Genomic DNA, 27,256 nt, shown 5'->3' with positions numbered 1-27,256 from the left:
TTAAATCCAGAGAGATTTTTATTCCACAATTAGATTTTTACATCAATAAAACCTTAGATATAACAATATAGATGAAGAAACAATTTAATTTGCATTGAAATAAATATTAGACATACAAAGCACATACAGTGAAAAAGGGTCACAATAAATTACAAGTAGAGACATTATTTCACTCAGTCACCAAAGAAAGCCCTCGATATTTCGAATTTCACACCATCAAATTTATCATTCTTGCTGATTTAAGCAGAACACAAAACAAATACGGATCCCAGGGCTTACTTTCACAGGTACCAGCATGGATAATTTACTACAGTGATCCAATTTGGAAATCAGTAGGGACCAGTAAATCGCTGCGTAAAGAAAGAGTGAATGAGGTCCTTTTTCCTTAGTGTCAGCAGGCTATGATTATTACGTTTATTAGATTTTCTTGAAAGGACTTCACATTTTCTCAAATATGCAGGAGAACTATATTTCCCCTTTGAGCCCTACACTAGCATTTATGTGTTTTGGTCTTGAATACAGGGAAGTGAATTTTTAAATTTATTTTATAAATTTATATAGTATTGGCCTGAAGAATGTAACTCCCCAATCTGTACCAGTATTAGATATTAAAAATGGATTCAGGAGAAGTTACTAAGAAATGCTGACATACTGTATATACAAATTTTTACTTCAATATATCCCATTATATAAAGCACCATAAGTAATGCATTTATAAATCAAGCCATTTTTTATGACCCTGTTTCTAACCTTTGTAACCCTTTTACATTTGCTCCAATATACACACATCATAAATGTTACTTGCTCAACATTTCACCTATTTGGTCTCAACTTAAAAATATATATGTAGGCAAAAATTAGTATCAAAAGGAACTGCACTATCTAAAAGTTACAAAAGAAAATAGCAAAAGTTTGGAATTAAACTGTCATGAACTGAGAAAAAAAGGTTATTTCCAAAGTGCTAAGCGTATCAAGTGAGTAGCTTCAAAAGGCTAAATAACATGAAATGACTCTTAGGCCATTCTTTCTCCTGGAATATGAGCTAATTTTTAGATTCCAGTGAAGATATCCATCTATAATTTTTTACTATTGTTTTCTAAGAAAGGAATCTGCTCTAGATTTTAAAATACTGTACTTTATTGAGTCACATCAACTCAAACAATGCAGGTCAGATTTCCTACATGCACAAGAGAAACGCTATAGAGTTAATTCATCATATAGGAGTATGTTCCTTCTAAAGAATCCATATGAACACTACCTTAGAACATAAATATTTCCTAGAATAGTTACCACCAGGAAACCTCCCAAACTTTTAGCAGCTCCTTTATCCTTAATAGCAGATCCAATCATAACTTTCTACCCTGAATATAAGACTTTTTCTTAAAACAATCTTTGGAAATAACTCCTAGATTTACACAGGTATGCCTTTGGTATACTAAATGTTGAGCTATAATATTATATAGGCTCTGTGGAATTTTCCTAATCCTAAAGAATTCCAATGAGTTGAAGAGAAACTAGTTGTCTCAGTTAGGCGTGGTGGCTCACACCTAAGCCCAGCATTTGGGAGGCCGAGGCAGGCAGATCACTTGAGGCTGAGAGTTCAAGACTAACCTGATCAACATGGTAAAACCCTGTCTCTACTAAAAATACAAAAATTAACTGGGCATGGTGGTGCATGCCTGTAGTCTTAGCTAGTAGGTAGGAAGGCTGAGACATGAGAATCCCTTGAGACCAGGAGGTGGAGGCTGCAGTAAGCCGAGACAGGACCACTGCACTCCAGCCTGGGCAAGAGAGCTGTCTTTAAGAGAGAGAGAGAGAGAGAGAGAGAAAGAGAAACTAGTTGTCTCTACAAGTCAAGTTTAATTTTCAAATCTAGGTACCATTCCTGATACAATTATCTACAAATTTCAATATGCTTTTATATTACTATGAAAAGTCTAAATTTCAAAAGAGGTTGAACTGGCTATATCTAGTTTACCTACAAAATGATAACGAAAACATTTTAAATACCACTTGCTACACATCTGAAAATGAAGGAGAACGGACAATTGTATATTAGTGTATTTCAGTGTTTTAGGCACTTAGAATGAAAATTAAAAACTGTATAGACCATTATTTGAATGAGGTCACTCCAAATTGTGGCCTATTTTGCTGTTTTCCTAGAAAGCACATATTGACAGGGTACTTCTTTTGAATAATTCAGTATTTTAAGAAGTAGGCCAGGCGTGGTGGCTCACCTGAGGTCAGGAGTTCAAAACCAGCCTGGCCAACATGGTAAAACCCCATCTCTACTAAAAGTAAAAAAAATAGCTGGGCATTGTGGCAGGTGCCTGTCATCTCAGCTACTTGGGAGGCTGAGGCAGGAGAATTGCTTGAACCTGGGAGGCAGAGGTTGTAGTGAGCTGAGATCACACAATTACACTCCAGCCTGGGCAACAAGAGTGAAACTGTCAAATGCTTATTTAATATTTTTTCAATCTCGAATGATCACATATTTAAAAGGGCCAAGGAATTCAGATACTTAGTTTTACAGCTGACTCAGCACTTTTGGTGGCATTTAACCTTCAAACACAACATGTGAAAATGGGGGGCTACCTGAGGAAACAGTGCCACCTACTGATAATAAACATAACTGTCCGTGGCTACTTGAAGTTTTCATTTCCAAGTATCAAAACCAGTCTAACTTGCATGACAGCTTTGAGACTCAGATTCTACAGAGATTGAAGAAGGAAGAGGTGGTGGTCAGAATAACTATGTTAATCAAACTAAACTCCTTAATATTAACATTAGTTAAAATTATTCACCTCAATCTCTCAAAATTAATTTATTCTGAACTAAAACTTAAAAAAAACCCTAAATCTCTCAGTTCTGTTTGTCTTATTACACATATACTCATTTTCTTTTCCAGAAAAAAATATTATTTGTGTCCTAAACTTGCAAACCTAACCCAAATTTTTGATCTGGACTTTTAGGAAGAAGGATGTATTGATAGCTTTCTAATTCTTACCTCTATAACAGAACCTATTAATTTTTCATTACTTTTAGTTCAGTATTATATTATAGCTGGCCTTGATTTTCTCTGTGAGGAACATTCCTAAATATGCAAATCAATTTTCTATAAAAAGTTTGCTTTCTTTCTTCCAGGAGCATTTACCTCTAAATTTTATTCCAAAAAAATTAAATACAACTTGCATTTAAGAAATTTCTCTTTAGGGTTAGGGTTGGGGGAAAAAAAGAGAAATTTCTCAACTGTTGTTAAGAGTTGAAATTAATAAGGTACCAACTATACAAAAGGATACAGAATCCTTGCTATAATAAAGTAGATTTTATATAAGGCTTCCACCTATCCAAAAGGGTTTAATATTTAAAAGTGCTAGAACAATGGTACTACACCACTTCCTGAAGATTAGACACTTTGGATGTTAAAGGCGCTTCTTTTAAACCTGAACTAACAATAAGTTCAACGATGCAGTAAAGAGTTGATTTCTCTTACTGCATTCATTCTATATATTGCTATTGTATTTCCTTAATTTTAACTTGATAGGTATACATGTAACACTATAAATTTCAAATTCCAAATCAGCTGGTTGTAGATATTCCTACTGTAGAATTTCTAATTATGAGTTCATGCAAACTAAGCATCTAGTAATGCTCAAATTGTAAAATTTACTTGTTCATGAGTTTAAGAGTACCTTTTTTGTATATTAAGCCTTCCTTTAAGAAACAAATCTATGTTTCAACTTGTCAAACATGAGTATATCAGAAATATAATTCTGCTATAATGACAAAAAAAACCTCAATTTATAGCACAGAGTGTTGTTTTATATTGTAGTAATTTTAATGTTAAAACCAACATGGATTATAGACCAATTATCTTGACCAACAGTATTTTTTAAAATAAAGAGGAAACAGTAAAAGCAGAGACATACTTAAAGATCTTTAGAAGACAATCATGGTTAAAAAAAAAAAAAAAAAAACATGGATCATGATATAAACAGAGCACACAAAAGAAAAATAATTAAAAAAAACCTGTTGAAATTCAAGTAAGTTTTATACATTAGCTAGCAGTATTGTTCCAGGGCTAATATCTTACTTTAGATAAATGTTCTACAGTTATGTAAAATGTTAACATGAGAGGAGCTGAGTAAAGGGTATGCAAAAGAACTCTGTTGGCCGGGCATGGTGGCTCAAGAGGTCAGGAGATTGAGACCATCCTGGCCAATGTGGTGAAACCCCATCTCTACTAAAAATATAAAAATTAGGTGGGCATAGTGGTGAGGGCCTGTAGTCCCAGCTACTCAGGAGGCTGAGGCAGGAGAATCGCTTGAATCCACCTCCCGAATCCAGGAGGTGGAGGCTGCAGTGAGCTGAGATCACGCCACTGCATTCCAGCCTAGGTGACAGAGTGAGACTCTCTCAAAAAAATGAAAAAAAAAAAAAAAAAAAAAAACCTCCCTTGTACATTTCCAACTCTTCTATAAATCTAAAAGATTTTTTTAAATTATAGGAAAAAACTTAATAGCTTCAACATAAACATGACTTCAGCTGCCAAAATTTCTTGATGTAATTCAAGACTTCATTTTTAAAAACTTAATTAGAAATCCATATCATGTTTACTTAATATTAGTCATTTTATTGCTTTAGAAAGTTTAGTTTCTAAAATCATTAGGTTACTTATATAGTGACAGTGAGATTAGCCACACACACAAAATCAACTGCATATTATGAGGCTGCTTCTCCAAGTTGGTGAACAAATATTACAAAAATACGAAAATAGCTGATTATATTTAAGCTATGAAGTATAATTTTTCATGTACTTTTCCTTAAGAATATCCCCTTTCTTTCTTTTTTTTTTTTTTTTTTTTTCCTAAGACAGGGTTTCACCATGTTGGCCAGGATGGTCTCGATCTCCTGACCTCATGATCCGCCCACCTAGGCCTCCCAAAGAAGTGCTGGGATTACAGGCGTGAGCCACCACGCCTGGCAGAATGTCCCCTTTCTATAGATTAGGAAGATGAACAAAAATAAAAATGCTACTGATAAATTACTAATGAATGTATCTGAGAAATCCAAATTACATGCAGACAGAAAACTGGTCACAAAAACCATTACATTACTCTATACCAAGACTGTACAATGTTTTAAACATTTCCAATCATGCAACGGTAGCAAAGATCAGTATGAATTTTATAAAAGAGTTGATGGGAGCTCAATGAATAGGATTTAACACATTTTACAACCCAAATCAAAGTTGCATAATACATCTAATTCCCCTAAATGTATCTATGCATTAAGAGATTAGAATGCACACCATTCCCCCACAACTCCTCCCCGTACCCCATTCCTAATCAATTACCTTACCTATGAAATCTTCCATTTAACCTTTTAAGTCAGATTTAATGGGTAAACATGAACTCTACAGGATACTCTCCATTAGTATTTCAGAACAGATACACATATAGTCAGATGCTGAATCTTCAGTTACATTCCTTTCGAAAGGCATCTAAACTGTTGCAATTGTCTATGAAAATTCAAGCCTAAGAAACCAAGAAAACCGGCAGTCAAGATTCTGAACTAGGTAGTTCTACAAACTATAAAACGAATAATATATATGTCCACATTAGTAAGGAAGGATTTCCTATTTGAGAAATGTTTCTCAATGGCTTTCTGAAAGGAAAGCTGTGTCACTGCTGCTTTCTGCTTTCAATGGCTAGGTGACCCCAAAAATTTATCCAACTGGCTAAGACACAGTTGAGCCTTTTAAAACATACTCAAGGCCACAGAAGTACTTATGGAAATAAAATTTTAGAAGGTCATAGTTTAAGATATAGAATTCTTCTTATAATGGTACATTCAAAACACATCTGTGCTAACAAAGCAGCATAAAACCAATTAAAAAACAATTAGAAATTAAATACACTGAGAAATACTAAAATCATTAACCAAAATTGCTGAATAGTAGAATACGGTCTCAAAATATACTGAATTCACATATGTGTTTCAACATAATGAACTCATGCCAGATAGAAACTCAGGTTACCAATTAGGTTGAAACAAATTTTAGAGCTATTTTTACAAGAGAAATAAATGTACTTCATAATATAGGCACAACAGCATCTTTTTAAAAAAAAAATTGGTACATTTAACACTAGATACAGACTTCTTTAACCATTAGCAACACAGCGCAGTAAAATTTTCTCAAAACTTCTTAAGCTTGATTTAACATGCCAAGAAAATGATTATTTTTCCACTGAGATGCATTTATGTAAATTATGTAAATTGGATTGAGGTCAGTGTAACACTTGGAATTTACAAACCCTAGCAGAAGTACCAGCTGCTAATAATGCTTATACTAAATTTATAGCTTAACTAGATGTTAAACTACGGAACTGTTGGTGCCAATCTGCTTATAAAGGCAATGCTCTGGAGACAAAGTCTTCTCACAAACAGTGGGCAAGCAGGTTTCATTATTATGTGTTCAACAACAATCCTCAGTTCATTAAATAAGGTCCTGCAAGATAAAATAGTTTTCTTTGAGAAATACAAGGAAAAAGCAATACACAGGCTTACCTCACTTTATTGCACTCCACAGATACTTCATTTTTTTACAAACTGAAGGTTTGTTGCAACACCAAAGACTATCAGTGTACAGCAAGACTATCAGTGCCACTTTCCAACAGCATGAGTTCACTTCATGTCTCTGTGTCACACTTTGCCAAAATTCACCCATTATTCCAAATGTTTTCATTATTACTATCTGTGATGGAGATCTGTGATCATGCTCTTTGGTGTTACTATTGCAATTGTTTTGGGGCACCACAAACCGTACCCATGTAAGACAAAGCACTTAATCAAGGTCATTCCCAGTTGGTCTCTTTCCCTCTCCTCAGACCTACCTATTCCCTGAGACACAATATTGAAAGTAGGCCAATTTAATAACCCTATAATGGCCTCTAAGTGCTCAAGTGAAAGGAGGGCTCCCATGGCTGTCACATTAGATCAAAACTAGAAATGATTAAGCTTAGTGAAAAAAGCATGTCTAAAGCCAAAACAGGCCAAAAGCTAGACCTCTTGTGCCAAACAGCCAAGCTGTGAATGCAAAGGAAAAGTTCCTGAAGGAAATTAAAAGTGCTATTTCTGCAAACAGATGAATGACAGGAAAGCAGAACAGCCTTACTGCTGATAGAAATGCTGTTGCGTGCTATAGTACAGCATAAACATAACTTTTTTATGTACTGCAAAACCAAAAAATTCTTCTGATGGCTTTATTGTGATATTCACTTTATTGTGGTGGTCTGGAACCACTCCTGTAATATTTCTGAAGTATGCCTCTAACGCTAAACAAATGCTGATGAAGTAATATACCACAGCCATTAGAGAATTTGAAATAAAATAACTAGAATGCACTGTAGAGAAAACACAAAATACACACAATGAAATTCTCAGACTGAACACCTATATCTTTTATGAGTGGAAATACTCATTTAACAAAGGTATTTAACAAATGGCTATCTCTGAAACCTCAGATTAGGGATAATTTATATACTTTCTTTAGAGTAGAGTCACATCATTTTCACATTTAACTTAGGCAATTTCAACAAATTTTTTAAAAAAGAGAACAAGAAAAAGTATATAACATGAGAAGTGTTATATATTTATTCACCCACTATTTGCTTAAATTACATATCGTCCCTCAGAGATTTCCCCCTCTATAAAATAACAGAGTTGTGGTGAAGTTTAAATGCGACATAGAAGATACTCAATGTTACTTCCCAGTTGGATCATGATACTGAACTATGACTTTTTTATGCCTTCAGATTTAAGCTCAAGTCCTCAACGTAACACCTAATACCCTCCACAATCTAGTCTCAATCCAATTTTCTGCCCTATCTCCTGCCACTCCCTGCCCTCACTACTATCATCATCAACTTACATTGCATGTTTGTGCCCAAAACTATGTGGACTTGGCTTTTGCCTTAACTGCTCACTACTTAAAAAGTATTATCACATAGTGTACACATCACATATATATTATACAAGCCAGTATATACAAAATCATGTATACTGTACTGACATTTATAAGTGATATGAAGGCTCATCAAGGGTTATTTTAACCATTCACAATTTTCACCTTATGTGCTGACTCATCCTGTGTAAAGATACAGCTCCTGTACTACCTTTCTGTTTTGTGTTTTATGATTAGAAAAAAAGCAACAAATCTACTTTTCTAAACAAATGTTTAATATGCTTGCACTGAAAGACAGGAATAATAATATTTGGAAGGATGCCTATTTTTCCACAACCTGCCCTTCCTGTATCTCCTGTCTTCATGAGAGCACCATTATAGCTCTCTTAGGATTCCAGGTCAGAAACCTGCAAGTCTTTAACTTACTCTTTTCTCCCAAGCCCTAATATCCTACGTCCTAATATCTTTCATATTTGTTCCCTTATTCTTTTACCAATGAATCAGTTCAGGCTCTAGGCTTCTAACACTCTCCAAATTGATCTTTTTCTTCTCTTGGTGAGCCAGCAATCCATTTTCTGGAATATTTCTAAATCAGATTTCATCATGGGGGTTTCCAATCCCTCAATGCTACAATCCTGAAAGGCTCTCCTTACCTCAAAACAAAATCCAATTCCTTCCATAATCTAGTCCTTTCTACCATCTAACTTTCTGGGCACAGATATTGATTAATTCTCTATATACTTCCTGAGCTCAAGTAACATTTACCTACAGGTATGCTAAGCACTTTCAGGCACCCATGTGTCAGAACTCAGGCTCATTCTTTAAAAGACTTGGCTTATGTTCCCACCTCCTCAATGAATTCTCATTTGTCTCTGTTCTGTATGCTTTCAAAGCACCTTCATCATCACACTGACTTACATCGCTGTCCAATCTATTCAGCAGTGAGTACCTCTGAAAGCAGATATTTTAATTCCACATAAGTTCATCAACATACAGTCACTGTTTTCTTAACCAATCAGCCAAATGAATAAAGCTAGAAGACATAAGGACTAATGAATCAATCACGTTCACTAAAGTTACATAGCTAGTTGTTTTATTATGGGCTGCATCACTGGCACAGACCAAGTCAGAGAGTTCCTTAATAGCACTGGCAACAGAACTTTGAGCAATGATAAAATTTTTGCATATCTGTGCTGACCCACACTTGCTACTAGCAACACATGGCTTTTGAGAACCTACCTAAACTGTGCTCAAAGGGAACTGAGTTTTAAGTTTTATGACTTTTATTTAAATGGTCACATGTTGTTGCTGTGCCATACTGGACAGCACAGCTATAGACAATCTATACTAGATATCCACAAAGAACTGAAACCACCAACTTGAGAATATCGTAGGTGAAAATGGCACAACTGTGAATACAGATGGTCTCAAAACCTTTAATTAAAAAAAGTGTGTATTGAAAACGTAGTTTTATAGCCTGTTTATCAATATTTATAAGTAGAAATATTTTCCATTATCTTTCCACTTGTTTGATTTAAAATGCGTGCTTAAAAGAGATCTTTGAAGATGTTTATTAACACATATTTGTGTTATCTTGATTCATTGCTATCCTTTCCTTTTCAGTCCACTGAAAACTAAGTTCTAGATGTACTAATATGATTTAAGGGTATGTAGAGAAAATGAGAATGGAGGAGGAGGCACAAAGAAGCACAGCAACAAATTTGCTGATTAAAATAATGGATGTCAGGGCAAGAGACTAGAAGATAATGTCTAAAATGAATATAGGGATGAGAAAGAAAAAAGGCTAAAACTCATGAAATCAAGTAAGAATAAATGTTAGGGGGAGGGACGGGGAGGTGGGGAGGTGGGAAGAGGTAGCATGGGGAGAAATGACAGATACAGGTGAGGGGAAGGAAGGCAGCAAACCACACTGCCATGTGTGTACCTATGCAACAATCTTGCATATTCTTCACATGTACCCCCAAACCTAAAATGCAATTAAAAAAATAATAAAATAAAATAATAAAAATAAATTAAAAAAAATAATGAAAACAGAAGTGCCTAAATGTAAATGACTCCCACTAGCATGGGTATATATATTCCTTTGGAATCTTAAGTCCTACACTTACTAGTATGCTAATGCACTGGTGGCAGAATAAACCTGTTTTGTCTTTAAAGAAAAAAAAAAAAGAATAAATGTTAGTTTGCTACTAGAGATTCATTAAGAATAAATGTCTAAAATAAGCTCTATTTTAGAAAGTATTATAAAAAAAGGCATTGCCTAAAAGAGCACAAAAAAACTCTGAAAGGAAAATGAGATCATAGAATAATAAACTAGTAAGAACCTAACAGAGTCTAAGTACTTCTAAAATATCACTTCCTTCACCCCCACAAGTCATTTCCTCTACCAATAAAGAAAGCCAAATTTAAATAACTTGCCTAGTCATGCAACTGGTTAATGTTGGGCCAGCATTCAAATTCAGTTCTTTTTACTGTATTTACAAAAATATAATATACAGATTGCTCTAATGTACTCACTGAATTTCTGGCTGAATTCTGTATTATTTTAAACTTGAAAATACGCTATATTACTATTAGTATATGAGTATCATTTTTAAAGTTATTAAAGACATCTATTCATTTTAGTTTTGCTCCAACGCTTAAGATCAGAGTGTATAATTTAGTGTATATTAATTTAAGCCCCCATTCCTGAAAACTATAGTAATTCCCTAAAATTTCTCTGCTTCCCCATTTTTGTTTCAAACTCTTCTGGCACAAGGCTATCTGAAGAATGTTCTCACCATGTCAAAACCATCATTCCCATTCACCTAAAAGATAATTCCAAACTTCTTACCCTAAAACTCAAGTAGTTTTATAACATAGCTCGGATACACCTTTCTAATCTTAGCGTCAGCAATTCACCATTGAGAATCTCCATTTGAGTCAAATTAGGTCTACATTAACATTCCTCAAATATAGCTTGTGCTCATCTCTCTTGCTTCTACTATTTACCCACCTAAAGTGTTTTTCCCTGTTGTCACTATTCAAAAGCTTTACTCTCTCTACAATCTCAATTTTGTGAAACCAACCTGGGCCCATCTGTCTTCTAGCCCAATGATCTCTCCCTTCTGAGGACAACAGTACTGATATGATAAAGCAAACCTATGGCATTACCGGCTTGTGAATACTGTATCCTAACCATTGTTTATCTAATTGACATGTGCTTTTGCTTCTTCAACTAAGAAAGTTGAGAGTGGAACCTATATCTTACACATTTTAAAATTTGCTAAGTTTTAGCAGTGTTTTAGCAGTGGTGTAGATAACTCCAGTCTCAGTTTCTAAAAAGAATACAGTCACTTCCTCACCAACCCTAGTACATTTTAAGGCCTAGAACTTAAATTTACAAAAACACTGCTTGCTTCTAAATTCTAACACATTAGCTAAACAACTCTTCAGAATTGTAAATACTATGTATTCACAATACTCTCAACAAATAAAACATGTTTAAAATAATCATCAGCTTACCGACAATATGGATTTCTTCGAGATGAATATCTAAGAGTAAGAAATCGATAATATATAAAAGGTTGGAGCAAACTTCCTTGACCACTGAAATAAACAAATACAAGAGTGATAAATATACAATATAAATTCACGTGTATACTCTCAAAACTTAAAGGCAATTCAACTAGAGAATATGTGTATCTTCATTTATCAAATGGTCATAGTGAAATCTATCATGTCTAAATCCAAGTTATCCTTAAAAAGAATATCATAGAATGTATATGATTAGTAAATAGTAAAATGCTATTGTTTAATTTTTATAAATGTATTCTTGTATATATTACTTTTGAAATTTTTAAAATACTAAATCAGAGAACCTTAAATACTTTGGTAATTACTAACTGATGAAATCAAGTTGTAAGGCTTCATAAAATAGGCAAAGTGACTTATTTTATATATAGTAAAAAAAAAAAAAAACACTTCCCCCGACCAAAAAAATTATACTGGGTCATCATTAGCAAATTTACATGGCCTTTACTAATTATTTTTCTTGGTTAAAAAACACAATTACAATATCCAAAGAATTATATTTATGTTTATGAAATTCCAAGTCTGGAATTCTTCCCTAAGAAAAACTATCTGAATTAAGACATTCACTAAAATAACTACAAATGAAATGTGGCAACAACCTAATATGAAAAGTACAGAAGTAGAATTAAATAACTTATATTATGGTTATTTAATGGATTCAATATGCAACTACCTAGAATCTTGGTTATGAAAATTACATAGCAACTTTGAAAAAAGCAGAATATGAAACTACATATATTATTACAACTGTATTTTTTAAAACTGGAAGAAATACATTAGGATGCCAAATGTGTTTTATTAGATTTTTAGCCTTTTCTTCTAAACTGTATTACTTTCATAACAAAAATAATGACACGATTGCAAACTTACCACTAAACAAATCCAACATGCATTTTACCCAATAATTTGATAAATTTTTAACTTTTTAAAGTCAAAATGTAAGAGACACAACACAGAAAACATAAATAGAAAATATTAACTTAAAAAACAAGTTTCCCATCATCCAAGTTAGCCCCTTCCTCACACTTACACCACAGTTTCAAATATGTCCCTTCAGAAATTTATATACACAAGTGTATACGACGACTAACACTAAGATAGTCCTCATTTTATAATTCACTAAATCTGTTTAACACCTCTAGGACAGAGATGGCTTATCATTCCCCCAAAAATGAGACAAACATGTATATGTCCTTACACACATAAACCCAACAAAATAAAAATGGAGAACATCCTACAAACTAACTTAAATCTCTTGATTATCCCATATCACAACACATAAATTATCTCAATCTTTTTACAGCTTCAAGTATTCCATCTAATGCTTGACAAGCTCCCTACTAATGAATATTTGGGTGGCTCCAGTCAACTAGAAATGAAGCTACAATGATCCTTTTATCTGTCTTTGCACACATGCGCAATGCATGTGTAAGATAAATTCACAGACTATGCATCCATTTTTAAAGACAGAGCTTGAAGCATTACTGGTACAAATAACTTGATAAAGCCTCATAATATTAGACCGTGTGTCTACCATGAAGGACAGCATATTAGGAATAGCAATAATGTAAGATTGTTCTAATTTTGTTGTTTAGCTTATATTCAAGCTACCTACCTAAAGCATTAGCAGCTTTTCCTAATAGGAATTAAGTACAACTTTATAAGTTGATTTTAATTTTTCCAACAAACAAAATGATTTCTCTATTTAAACATTTCTGGTAAATTCTTACCTTCTTTACAGTAATCTTAAAAAGTAAGATAAGTTTGTACAAATAACATTTAAATAAAACATTTCAGGAGCACAACTGAACATACCAACAAAGTCAAAATCTGCTGATCCTTAAAAAATTCATTATAGTTCCAAAGTGAAGTTTTTGTCTAAGTTTGCATGGTATCTCAGAATTTCATTAAAATTGTCTTACTATGATTTAAGAGGAGCATAAGAAATTATTTTGCTTACTAAACAGAATCTGGAGGTTTCAGAATACAGATATCAATTATACCCATACAAAAAAACTAGTTTTGGTATCTACCATTTGAACTTTCAAGTTACATGAAACAAATCATAGAACCTGGTCTGACCCAAAAGCAGGATTAAGTGACATACCCATACAAAAACCAGAAAAATGAATAAGAAAAATAAGAGAGCAAAAAGTTTCTTTTTACTAATTAATAATTAAAGTGTCTAAGTGTCTGAGAAGTGAAAAGAAAAACCTACAAATGATGGGAAAAATATTGGAATGTTGATCTTGTTCTATTTTCTGTTGTCTCAGATTACATTATCCTTGTCTTTTATGTGCTTTCAGCTTCTAGGATAAGAGAAGGCTTCTATTAAATTTTAGCATCAAGGTTTTAGAGTTAATTTACAAATACGACTGCATCAAATCCTATGTTCAGCATTTTTGGAATGTTGTAGATAGAGGACTTTTAGGCATCTACCTATTTCGAATAATACTAGTTGTTAAATGGTTTGAGGAGAAGGCTCAGAAGGCTAACAAAGATAAGGTCAAATCAACTAAACTCCAGGTTCATAAAGCCCAGTAGGAAGTGTTTCCATTGTATCACTCCAGAACTTTATTTAGATTACATTTTCTAGTTGGGACCACACAACTTAAGCAACACCTGCCAATCCTGGAGTTTCAGAGGAAAGCACTACTTAAAAGAATGAAACAGATCCACTGATAAGGATATCTAGAAAACTCTGTTCATAGTTTGAAGAGACTGCTAAAGAGAGAAGTAATTGTCAAGTACATGAAAACTTTACTAGTTAATCAAGGCAAGGTACAGTTAAAATTATAAAATATAACTATATAATAATGACAGTTTGTTACAAATTAACAAGATTATGAAAAACAAGTAACACAGACATTTTAAAGAACAATTTAGCATGGTCCATTAAACACAAAAGGCACCTAGCTTGTATTCAGCAAAATCAATTCTGGCATCTATGTTACAGAAAACACTGGCATTAAGTATAAACAGGTAAAAAATAGTTACTGCATCAATATTTGAAAAACTAAACATTTGGAAACAAATTTCCATGATCAGGATATAAGTTGGAATGCTATGTGGCTAAACCAAAAACAGAACTGGATATGCCAAATCAAATAGGTTATGGAAACATACAAGTGTGAAAAAGGTACAGAGTAACACCTTTGTTTGAGGCGGGGGGGGGGGGGGTAGAGGGGGAAGTGGTGAGAGGGAGTCTCGCTCTGTTGCCCAGGCTAGAGTACAGTGGTGTGATACCAGCTCACTGCAACCTTTGCCTCCCAGATTCAAACAATTCTGCCTCAGCCTCCCGAGTAGCTGAAATTGTAGGTGTGCCCCACCATGCCCAGCTAATTTTTGTATTTTTGGTAGAGATGGGGTTTCACCACGTTGGCCAGGCTGGCCACAAACTCCTGGCCTCAAGTGATCCACCCACTTTGGCCTCCCAAAGTGCTAGGATTACAGGCATGAGATGAGCCACCATGCCCAACTAGAATAGTATCTTTGATGTAAAATAAGAACTAAACAAATTAACAAACAAAACTCTACACATCCACAATACATATGTTCTACAAATTTGTATGAGCATTTTTAAAGGACTACATACACAGATATTTATCAAACTCCTTATACCTCTGGGAAGAGGGCAAAATTGCAACTAGGATTCATATAGTCAAATACTACTTTAGCTTTTATCTGTAATGTCCTATTACTTGTAAAACTAAAAATTGATAAAAGCAATCATCTGGGTAGCAAGGTGTATTGTTTTAAAATGTAATACAAGAATTTCAGTGCAGAGGTCAATACTATTTTAACATTCATACTTTGAAAAGGAGGCTCTTTGGCCGGACACGGTGGCTCACGCCTGTAAATCCCAGAGGCTGAGGTGGGCGGATAGCCTGAGGTCAGGAGACCAGTCTGGCCAACACAGCAAAACCCAGTTTCTACTAAAAATACAAAAATTAGCCAAGTGTGGTGGCAAGTGACTGTAATCCCAGCTACTTGGGAGGCTGAGGCAGGAGAATTGCTTGAACCCAGGAGGTGGAGGTTGCAGTGAGCTGAGATGGTGCCATTGCACTCCAGCCTAGGCAACAGAGCGAGACTCTGACTCAAAAAAAAAAAAAGATACAAACAAAATAAGGTGATAGTAGGCAACTATTAATACAAGCCCGCAATTTTAAAGGTTTTTCTCTAGTGTAAGAAAAAATACATCTCAATAGTGGCAGAATAGACCAGATTAGACTTTGTAAGATTCTTTCAAAGGTAGTTAATTATCAAGGTAATTTTTAAAAGGTTAAATGATAAATCGCAAGGAATAAGACAAATTCCTAGGTCTACCATATTTCAGATTCTCTACTATAAACAAAAACGGTTAGATTAGGTGACTGCTAAGATTCAACTAGCTCCACATGTCAATACCTACCTTCAACAGATTTAAACAGAAGAAAAATTGAGTTACTATCTTTATTATGTTCACTCATCAGCCTTCCAAAACAAATATAATTTTGCCTTACCTAAAAAGCATAAAAACTGTTGCAGGCATCAAGAATATTTCATTGCAAGCAATGAATTTCAGAATATTTTGTTGATTAGCACTTAATTTGTCCAAGACAGATCTCAGCAGAGGTAAACTATTTGAACCCCTTGCCTAAAAAAAAAAGAAAGCCAACATTAGAAATAAGTGAAGCACTTCTAATAACAATATTTTCTTTCTTTAGGTAAATAGCCTATCCGACAGGCAATACAACCAAATATACTACTTTAGAAATGATGGTACAAAGTTCACAAACCATTTAAGGGTAAACGCAGTATATTTTCCTGCTTTTTTTGTATTTTTAGACTTTAAAAAACAACTTTAGTAAAAGTACTTTTCATTCTTAGCTGCTTTTTCTCAAGAACGATTATTGAACAAAAAATGGTTATTTCTCTCCAACCACAACAAAATCTGACTATCCAGTAATAAAGTTAAAATATCTTTGACTCCTTCCTTAGCTAGTGTTAGAAATTAGAGTGTAATTAGTGCTGTGACCAAAGAATTACAGGGATAAAGAAAAAGGCCAATACAAAGCATAAATCTGGATTTTTTAATTCCAATATCAGTATATATGCTGTAAATGGCCTGACGCCAAGCTAGGCTTAATGTTCCAACCTAGCATAAGAATTTCAGGAAAGCAGTTCTGAAAATAAGTGTAAAAGAGATTTATTCAGTATATGCAACTTCTCTGGTATGCCAGAATTAAACACTGACAGAACAAGAGATCTGACAACTCAACACTTTTAGCGACACAAATTTCAAAAAAATAGACCTATTTCAAACTTGAAAAATTCTCCTGGAGACCGGGGGTAATTTTAAGTGCAATCCTTTATCTACAAAATGTACTAGTTTGTGAAACTTCAACAATTAACACTTCTGAACTTAAAATTTTCAAATCAGTATATAATTTATAACAAGTTTGTAAGGTACAGAGGGACTTTTTGTGACAAATGCCAAATGTCTTAGAACTCGAACTCATGTCAGTGATCCGAAATTCAGAAGTTAGAGAAATGGCAGTTTTACTTACATCAAGGACCTTTCTCGTGTATGTGGCGGCATGAAGCAATGAGAATAACAAGACTGGGAAAATACTCACTGAAGAAAACAATTAAGGAAAACATTTAAAAAGTCAACAAGCATTTTGCAAAACAGACTACATATTATGTCCAAATATACAGATCTGAAACATCTGCTAAAATGAGTTCAGTAGAATGCCTTGTTTTACTGATACACTTTAAGCCAAATCAAATTTTGTCAACTGTAAAGAAGAAAGTAAACTATTTCATTTCTAAAATTCAGTTCTTTTTATGACAAAAATTAATAGTGAAAAATTTTTTTTTCATTCATTTCTACTGAGTAACATCATAAACACTTGCTAAATTAAACTGAAATCTAGGCCATCCCAAAAGGTTATAAGTATAGCTTTTAACCCTCCAACGGCTATATTGGTCACTTTAACTTAGCCTTCAAACAGTAATTTTATAGTGCATTCACAATCTCAAATGCTGAGGAAAGAGTCTAAGGTAATGGTTTGAAGAGTAATTCCCCAGGTTTTAGTCCCAAAGACAAGATCTTTTATTACTTCTTTCCTACAAAGACTCCATTATTTTGAGATACTATACCTAAACAAGTTGTTACATTTATGCTCTCAACTTGTAAAAATTAAAATGGCAGTATATATTTTGTTTTGTATACAGTCAATTAAAACTCTCATCAGCTCAATTACAGACATAAGGAGAGAATCCTTTTGAGTCCAACTGTTTGGCTTTATGTTATGAATAAACACACACTTTTAATTCAACTTTTTGAAAAATGCAAAGTGTTCAAAAGACCCCATTCTCCACTCCAATTTCTGCCAGGTTGATTAAAAAAAAAAAAATTGTCAAGTAGTTACACAAAATGATATAGACTCTTAGTCAATCATGAATGGCAAAAATGCTTGTCCTAAAAATATTAGCAGTTCCTAAGAATTAAACCATGTTATTTTTCTATACTTACTGAAGGCCTGATATTACAGGAAATGGTGATTGCTGTAACATAATCTGAGTAGCAAATTCATTACAACCATAACTCATTTAGGAATCCAAGGGTCCCAGTTTCCAATTGGCAAGCAAGACACCAACCTATATCCAAGTATTAGAGGAACCTTAACTCTCTAACATAGTTCTCCAAATATCCCGATCAACTTTTTCCCACCTCTAAGAAGAATTAAGAAAAATGACCATTTCCTAAGTAGAGATCATACATGTATACAGTATAGTTTAAATTTTTTAATGAATCATAGACTACTTTGAAACTGATGGAAGCTACAATCCTCTTAGTCACTATAAAACTCTGTTGATGCTTAAATAAGTTAATTTAAACTCTGACACATAACCAGACTGAATTCAATAAAAGAGGCAGTGTCAAGTAGTAAAAATAGAGCCCTGAATTGGAAGTCAAGATAGCCGGGTTCCACTCCTGGCTCTGTCACTAACCTAATTTTCTTAGGCCAAGTTTCACACTCCAGCAAATGAGTATGTAAATCAAAGCTAGAAATTTTTAAGGAGTCTTATCTCTAACATTTACAAATCCTCAGCAAGAGATTCACAATCTTAGCTTCCAACATTACCTTCTTCTTTTTTTTGGAGACGGAGTTTCGCTGTTGTTACCCAGGCTGGAGTGCAATGGCGCAATCTTGGCTCACCACAACCTCCGCCTCTTGGGTTCAAGCAGTTCTCCTGCCTCAGCCTCCCAAGTAGCTGGGACTATAGGTGTGCGCCACCATGCCCAGTTAATTTTTGTAGAGATGGGGTTTCACCACGTTGACCAAGATGGTCTCAATCTCTTGACCTTGTGATCCACCTGCCTCAGCCTCCCCAAAGTGCCGGGACTATAGGCGTGAGCCACCGTGCCCGGCCCCAACACTACTTTTAAACTATTAATACAAGGTATTTAGAAAAGATAAGAGGTGAAAAGCTGTGTAAGTACCTGTTATTAACCAAACAAGTACAAAATACCACCTGTATAAGAAAAAAGATCAGAATGCAATTCTGTAATATTACTTTGGACCCACTTTTATTACTGTATCACCTTAATAATCAGATTAGCATTTCCTGAAAATTACTAGTTTATGTTATTCCCACTGTTTACTACATTCCCTTTCTAAGAATTTAAGGAATATGAAATCCTTAACATTCAACATTCCCAGGAAAGAGGGGCAACCAAATAACCAATTGTATAAAAAGGCAGAAAGATTGTCTTCACCAGTCATAAGTCTCAATTGGCAAGACCTCAGGATTCACTCAAGAAAACTTACTGAGCACCTGATTCGTGTGAGCCACTGTTCCCAAAGTTACCGACATACTGAGTTTACTCTACATTAAAACACATTTCTGTCATTTCTATTTCTTCCTCCAAAGAAATTTTAAGCTACTAAAAGGTATGACCAAAAATCTCTATATAACTCCTCATTATAGCTCAGAAAGGCTAGAATTTTAACACTGGTGACTGCAAAATACTTCAATCAACAGATGCTGGTCAAGCCAGTAATATGCCAAACAAATGTGATTATCATTTACAGCTGTAGTAATTATTTAATGAGTTTTACCTAAAAATGAACAAATACAAGTTATGATGGGACATTACAGACCCACATATTTAAACAGGAAAAGTTTTATCCTTACATTTCAAACTACCCATATTATGTTGATGAAACAAGTAATTTAAAGGGAACCTCCATATACTGAACATTTATGTGAAGTTACCAGCTTTACTCACATGCAGAAAGAAATTTTTTTTTTTTTTGGGACGGAGTTTCGCTCTTGTTACCCAGGCTGGAGTGCAATGGCACGATCTCGGCTCACCACAACCTCCGCCTCCTGGGTTCAGGCAATTCTCCTGCCTCAGCCTCCTCAGTAGCTGGGATCACAGGCACGCGCCACCATGCCCAGCTAATTTTTTTGTATTTTTAGGAGAGACGCGGTTTCACCATGTTGACCAGGATGGTCTCGATCTCTTGACCTCGTGATCCACCCGCCTCGGCCTCCCAAAGTGCTGGGATTACAGGCTTGAGCCACTGCACCCGGCCATTAAGAAATATTTTTAGGCCGGGCGTGGTGGCTCACGCCTGTAATCCCAGCACTTTGGGAGGCAGAGGCGGGTGGATCACGAGGTCAAGAGATCGAGACCATCCTGGTCAACATGGTGAAACCCCGTCTCTACTAAAAATACAAAAAATTAGCTGGGCATGGTGGCGCGTGCCTGTGATCCCAGCTACTCAGGAGGCTGAGGCAGAATTGCCTGAACCCAGGCGTTGGAGGTTGGGGTGAGCCGAGATCGCGCCATTGCACTCCAGCCTGGGTAACAAGAGCGAAACTCCGTCTTGAAAAAAAAAAAAAAAAGAAATATTTTTAAAGTACACTTAAGTGTTACTCACCCACTAACTATAGATTAGCTAGGGCTTTTAAGTTATAAAGACCTTGTCGGCATTATTACTTACTAGCCAATGTGTAGGAAGTGGAAACTGAGACTCAGCAAATCAGCATCTTTATTAAAAATATACCATAAGGATTTTTTTCAGAGTGCTACAAAGATTAAATGTCAAGATGTCATATTGGCAAAATAGGTGCTCAGGACATTTCGGTTTCCTGCTATTTCTTTTCCTTAAGATCTACAAAAATCTATTTAAAAATCTGATACTCCATAAATAGATAATACTGAATCTCAGAGGAATATTTTATTGTGATTTGTGTAACATACAGATGTATCATAAATATTCCAAAGTGCTTAGAGCAGCACTTCTCCACTCACAAAATGATTTGCAGAGAGATAACCTACAGGAAAAAAACAATCAAAAAAGTTAAGTTTAAAAAACACTAGGAATTCTTTTAGTCTTACAATACACGTAAAGACCTCTATAGTAAAGAACCCTATTTAACCTAGCGTTTAACCTAGCGTTTTCCAAATACACTGTAGAACTTCTCATTTTCCCCTCCTTTATGCAATACTCAGTATCATCCCACAACACACCTTTGAAATGTGAAAACATACAAATTCCAAATGAGTCCTCATTAGCTCCAGGGATCATGCATGTCCTTGTTTTCTACTCTATACAGCAAATATTAATTTATTTGTATTGATTATCTCATCCCCTGCTTAAATACCTCATTCCCTACTTATTTCTTGGCTACATTCCATTTGTGTATAGTTTACTGGGGGTTAAGACTGGAAAAAGCTTAGGATCTCTCTTTTTTAAAGCAAGACATCTGTATACTTTGCCAAAAACGTGAATTAAATTTTAAAAAATTAATATATTAAAGTAAGTTCTGCATAAGTTTGTACTTTGAAGCAGAATTCAAAAATATCCATTCTAATAGAGAAGCTTTCAAGAGGCAAGAACAAAAATAGTTTAAGGTTCCTAAATTAGCTCTTCATAGTTTAGACTTAAATTTTAAAGTCAGAAATTCTTACACTAAACATATCTTCATTCAAATGAAGTGTCAAGAACAAACCCAGGCTTCATGGAATGCCTTCATTGCTGAAATAATCCAAAGAGATCTCCTATATGCTCAGTTGGCAATTTCATTGTTAAAAAAGTAGAAAAGGATACTTGTAACTGGGTAGGAATTTACAAAGATGAGTGAATACAACAGGTAGTGGCAGCTGTCCTCTAACAAAGCCTGGGCCAGGAATGCTCTGCTTAACTGGAAGTGTGGTAATCTTTGATGCAGCCTCAGAGCACTGGTAAGAGCATTTGCCAGCAAAGCACGTTGGTAAAAGCTTGCTGCTTCATGCAACCTGCAAATTACCAGAAGACAGGTTATCATGAGACATAAACAACTCCAGTGTCTCTTCCTCCTTTGTGAATTGCATCATAATTGCACAACACCTAAATCACTTAATTGTCAATAGAAAAAAATTACTTGAACTTAGTCTACCTTTTTAATAGCATCACTTCGTATATATGCCCAACTAAATTTTTCATATTCAATTTATAAAATTGAATTTTATAAAGCAGTGACTCTTCCTATCAAGTAGTAAGTAAAAATAAAACATGAACTTATCTCATTCACACGCATGAACTTTTCCTTGGATTTTCAATGTGTTCGTTCTACAAAGCACAAGATAGAAAATATTCCTCTAGCTGATAATGTTATTAGGTCATTAGCACCTTAAGGCTGGAACTTGCATTTTATTTGTGCCTAAACCCTTTACAGTTTAACAAGTCTTACAACTAAAAAGCATTCCATATAAACTGACTCAACAATTGAATATTGAAGGCAGCAATATGTATAATACATACCCAAGAAGAGGCAGAACAAACAAAGCAGAGCAGTAAACTGTGAACAAGCGAGAAAGCCACATTGCCGTGTCCAGTTTATTGGTCATCATGAATTGCTAAATTTAAGAAGAAAAATACTGTAAGCTATGCCTGCAATTATGTTTAAGCATCAACACTGTATGATTTTTATGTCTACTTAAAATGTTTTAATTTTGTTCCATTTGTTTTTTAGATCATTAGGTGAACACTCTAAGGCAATGAAATGTTTCATGTATATGCTGAATGGCAAGTCCAAACACCTTATAGTTTTCATACGGAAAGCACAAGTACTTAAACAGATACAAATGAAAAAATATCAGCTGACTTTTTTTTTTTTAAATGCAAAGACTAATTAATTAGAAAAAATAATCTTAACAGAAATTCAACTACAATCGTCTTGCTCCTTTAACACGTGTAATATTGGCTTTACCTATTTTAAAAGAACATTAAATAAAAACTAATTGCTCTCAAGAGCTCCATATGCCTATTCCTAGCAAAAAAAAAAAAAAAAAAAAAATCTCAAACTCAAATAGGTAGGTCTCAGAGCTGAGAGTAAGACATCACATAAAGCCAGTTTGGATGAAATTAAACCTTTTGAAGAAATATAAAACCATGACAGTACTAACTAGTGAACTCATTACCCTTGTAATCTGGCTACATGTGCAAGGGCCTGGCATACTGTAGGTACTCAAAATACAGGTGAAAGGTATTAAATGGCCACCTGCCTCTCTGATTACACCACTCTCTTTATCATCTCCATGCTCCCCACAAGTCTTATCTTAGGTTCAGTGGTCCTAGATTAAACTTCCATACACCATTTTCTTCTCCATTTTTTCCCATTCTGTCTTTTCCTTTGCTGCTTTTCCCCCAATACCTATGTCTATTACCACTAAAGCAGAATCTTAAAATTTGTTTTCTCATTAAAATGTATCTTATATTCAAATTCTAAAGTGGCTTTTACATTTTTTCTCTAGGATCTTCCTAATTTTAACATCGAGATCCACATACATGGATATATGAAGTAAACACAAGTTTCACAAACAGTATTTACCCTACTCTGGGTAATAAATTTTGACATTTGCTATTTAATTTTTTTAAAATAGCTGGTGTTTTCACTAATTAAACTGACTTCTCAACTCACTAATATGTCTACCTGAAGTCTAAAAACACTGCTCTATGTAATTTCATTATCTTTTGAAAAAATAAAAAAATTTTTTGGGGAAAAATGCAAGTACATTTTAAAATTCAAGGCTGTTCTATTGTATGTCTTTTTAACCCACATATAGGTAATTTCAGAAATATGAAATACAACTCTGGTTTATTATTAAATCCATACTTACCATACTGTGACTCCAGTAAATTGAGATGATTAGCAGTAATCAAGTGAAGGATGAATCTAGCTTACTGTGCTCAGTTCCTCAACAAATATTACAACTGTGCACCATAGTTTGAAAGTTAGTTTTAGAACATTCTCCTCAAAATCTATTTGTTCAGGGTGTTTATTCTGCAATAAATCATTAAGCTATGGATTTTGTTCTGTACACATTTATGTATCTTTTATTATACAATTTTAAAACCTTAAGAAAGTGTATTGGTATACATTTTTTTAAGAGTAAACTCTCCAACCGTCATACTAATAAATTGTTCAGGCAAAACGAAAAAAAAAATCACTAGATCTTTGATTGAAAAACTGAGGAGCAACAGTCACAGTCTCACAGTATCATGCCAAAGAACATTTCATAATTAGAAAGGAAAAAAGGTATCTTTACAATGGAGAAGCTGGTGGACACCACCTTAATCAAATAATCAAACAAATTCTGCAGTGATGGGATAAATCAACGTAAAATGCTTCCTACATATCATATATACATATAAATGCTGCAAAACACGTCTAGACTCTTGAAAACTATCAGTATCTTTGAAGACAAGAAGGGGAGGAGGCCGGGTGCAGTGGCTCATGCCTGTATTTTAGCACTTTGGGAGGAGGAGGAGGGTGGATCACGAGGTTAGAAGTTCAAGACCAACCTGGCCAAGATGGTGAAACTCCGTCTCTGCTAAAAACACAAAAAATTAGCTGGGTGTGGTGGTAGGCGCCTGTAATCCCAGCTACTTGGGAGGCTGAGGCAGAGAATTGCTTGAACCCAGGAGATGGAGGTTGCAGTGGGCCAACATCGCATCACTGCACTGCAGCTTGAGTGACAGCGCAAGAGTCCATCTCAAAAAAAAGGGAGGGGAGGGGGGTAGAGGAGGAGAGGGCAGCAGAACTGTTCTAGATTAAAAGAGAGTAAAGAAGATACGGCCAGTAAATTGAATGCATGCTTTTTGAGATACAGACTCACTCTGTCACCGCAGGCTGGAGCGCAGTAGCATAACCCGCCTCAGCTTCCTGAGTAGCTGAGACTTAAGGGACGCACCCCTACAACGGGCTAATTTATTCTTTTGTTTGTTTTGAGGCAAGGTTTTTCTCTATCGCCCAGGTTGGAGTGCAATGGCGCGATCTTGGCTCCCTGCAACTTCAACTTCTCAGGTGCAAGCGATCCGCCCGCCTCAGCCTTCCAAAGTGCTAGGATTACAGGCGTGAGCCACCATACCCCACCTAATTTTTTTTAAATTTCTAGTAGAGATGAGGTCTCGCTATGTTTCCCAGGCTGGTCTCGAACTTCTGAACTCAAGCAATCCTCCCGCCTTGGCCTCCCAAAGTTCTGGGTTTACAGGAGTGAGCAACGGTGCCCGGCCATCGATGCATACTTCTTGACTGAATTCCGATGAAGAGAAAGCAGTTTTAAAGACCAAGTACGGAAAGTTGAACATGGATTTTATATTACCTAATATTTCCCGAATGTGGTAACTGCACTGCGGTCACACAGAAGAATACTTAACTACTTATGGATTAAAAAGTGTAGGACAATAATGCTCCGGGCACAAATCACTTGTTAGCTCCAGATCAGCATCTTTAAAAATTTACAAAAGCATAATGATATTCTCTTCATAAAGAACAAAGTGAAGAAGAAAAAGACCACGGCTCTCCTTCCTTTGCTTAATTTCTATATACAGTGATATAAACTAGGCAGAAATGTTCTTTGCCAGCATCCGTGTGCTCCACGTGGTGTGTCATGAATCGTGTGTCATGGCACAACCTCATGTGGCATCTTTAACCTTGGGGCCTACGATAACCAAGAGACCGAGGTGTGAGAAGAGGAAAGGCCCAATTTCCATGGCATACAGGTGAGGGTCACCAGCACCAGGCCAGCCTGTTGTCGCTTCGGAAACAAACTTGAAGCTCCCTCCGTATCTGCGCTCAGGACCTCCTCCGTCCCTTTCTAACTCTCCTACCCCAACTCATTAATCCCAGTCCTGAAAGCACTGTTTCTAGAGCGTCTCGGGACTCCAAACACTTCCTGCTTCTTCCTAACTCCTGAAAATCAAGCCAAACTACCCAGCCCTCGCACTTACCACAGCGCCCGCCCCTTGCGGGCCGTTCGGGGTCGTATCTGCCATTGGGGCTCACACGAGCGTCGGCGACGGTGCAACCGCGAAGAGAGAAGAAAGAGGGGACAAAACGTCAGCGTCGGGGCCGCTGGATTCCCTGCCTAGCGCCACACACAGGCCGGATGCACCCTGCCGGAACTCTGAGTCTTCACCAGGAAAGGGTCTTGCCCGCCCAGTGCAGCAAACTAGACGGAGGGTACCCGCAGCAGCCTGGAAGTACTTGTCCAGCAGTGCCGAGATCAAAACGGTGTTTCCAGAAAGACCGGAGCGAAGGCGGAGCTTCGGAGCGAACCCCTGAAGGGCTAACCTATACCGCCGGCTCCAGCTTACTGCCGAACCCGGAAGTACTCCTTTCATTTCCGTGGGGAAGAGGCAGTGACGAAAGGAGGGGGGGGAAAATGGGAGCAGAGCTCAGAGGCATGACGGGAAGTGTAGTTTTTTCCTTCTAATTTGCGCTCCTCCTGTCCTATCCGCCAATTGGCCTAGTGAGCTAAGAAATTAGGATGGGGAGCAAGTTTTGCGTCACATACAGCTCACAAATGATCCTCCCTGCCCATTGTCAAACCATGAAATTTCTGCACTCCCTAATATAGAGGCGTCAGAAATATCTTTGACCCCTTTCTCCAGGGGCTCACTAAGTCCTGTGGTTCTACTTCTATTATTAATTCTTTCAACAAGTATTTATAAGGTCTGCTTTGTGACAGGCTCCATACTTGGCATTGCGGATATGACAAGATTGCAAGAGAGGAATATGACACAGATTGCAAAAGAGACAGACAAGTAAACTGAAATCAGAGCATAGTGCTTGTGTAACATGTGCAGAGGCTGATTTAATCACAGGGAGCACAGAGGAGGGTACCTAAATCAGAAGGGGTCTGGGGAGATTTCCTGGAAAAGGCAATGCTGGCCCTAGATCTTGAAGGACAAAAGTTGGCTGAAAATGGTACCGGTGGAGGGTGTCCAGGTTCTTGGCGTGTTAAACATAGAATTAGACAAAATGCACCAAAAAAGCTAGGAAAGAATAAAGCAACAAAAGCAGAGATTTATTGAAAATGAAAGTACACTCCAGAGTGTGGGAGCGAGCAAAACAGCAGCTCAAGAGCCCTGGATATAGAGTCTTCTCACATCCAGATACCTGCTAGAGGTTTCCACTGGACACTTGGTGTTCACTTCATGTAAATTAAATGGTGGCCAGCAGTCAAAAACTGAAGTGAAGTTACAAAGTTACACTCCTATGCAAACGTCTGAATGATTACTAAAAGCAACCAATCAGAGGTACTTTCAGTTTCCCATCTGCCACACAGAAGAGGTCAGGGTTTGAAAAGGGAGTAGTCTCTGGTCCTTTTGTTACTTAGGCCTGAAAAGTTAGGGTTTTCTCTTCAAT

At 35.9% G+C, this 27,256-nt stretch overlaps 1 protein-coding gene across 1 annotated transcript; it reads right to left on the bottom strand.

The window, feature by feature from the left end:
* Positions 1 to 26,217, bottom strand: TMEM33 (transmembrane protein 33). The gene is made up of 7 exons (XM_003940973.3): positions 25,837 to 26,217; positions 22,366 to 22,460; positions 21,673 to 21,860; positions 17,110 to 17,177; positions 16,063 to 16,196; positions 11,492 to 11,575; positions 1 to 6,511 (listed from the first exon to the last, which is right to left on the bottom strand). The coding sequence occupies exons 1-7, from the start codon at positions 25,879 to 25,881 to the stop codon at positions 6,382 to 6,384; spliced, it is 744 nt and encodes a 247-aa protein (XP_003941022.1). The 5' UTR covers positions 25,882 to 26,217; the 3' UTR covers positions 1 to 6,381.
* Between the last annotated feature and the right edge of the window lie 1,039 nt (positions 26,218 to 27,256).

The sequence above is a fragment of the Saimiri boliviensis genome, chromosome 3 (genome assembly GCF_048565385.1).
Source record: "Saimiri boliviensis isolate mSaiBol1 chromosome 3, mSaiBol1.pri, whole genome shotgun sequence".
NCBI lineage: Eukaryota > Metazoa > Chordata > Mammalia > Primates > Cebidae > Saimiri > Saimiri boliviensis.
The sequence above is the reverse complement of the archived record's forward strand: the minus strand, read 5'-3'. Positions and strand labels throughout refer to the sequence as shown.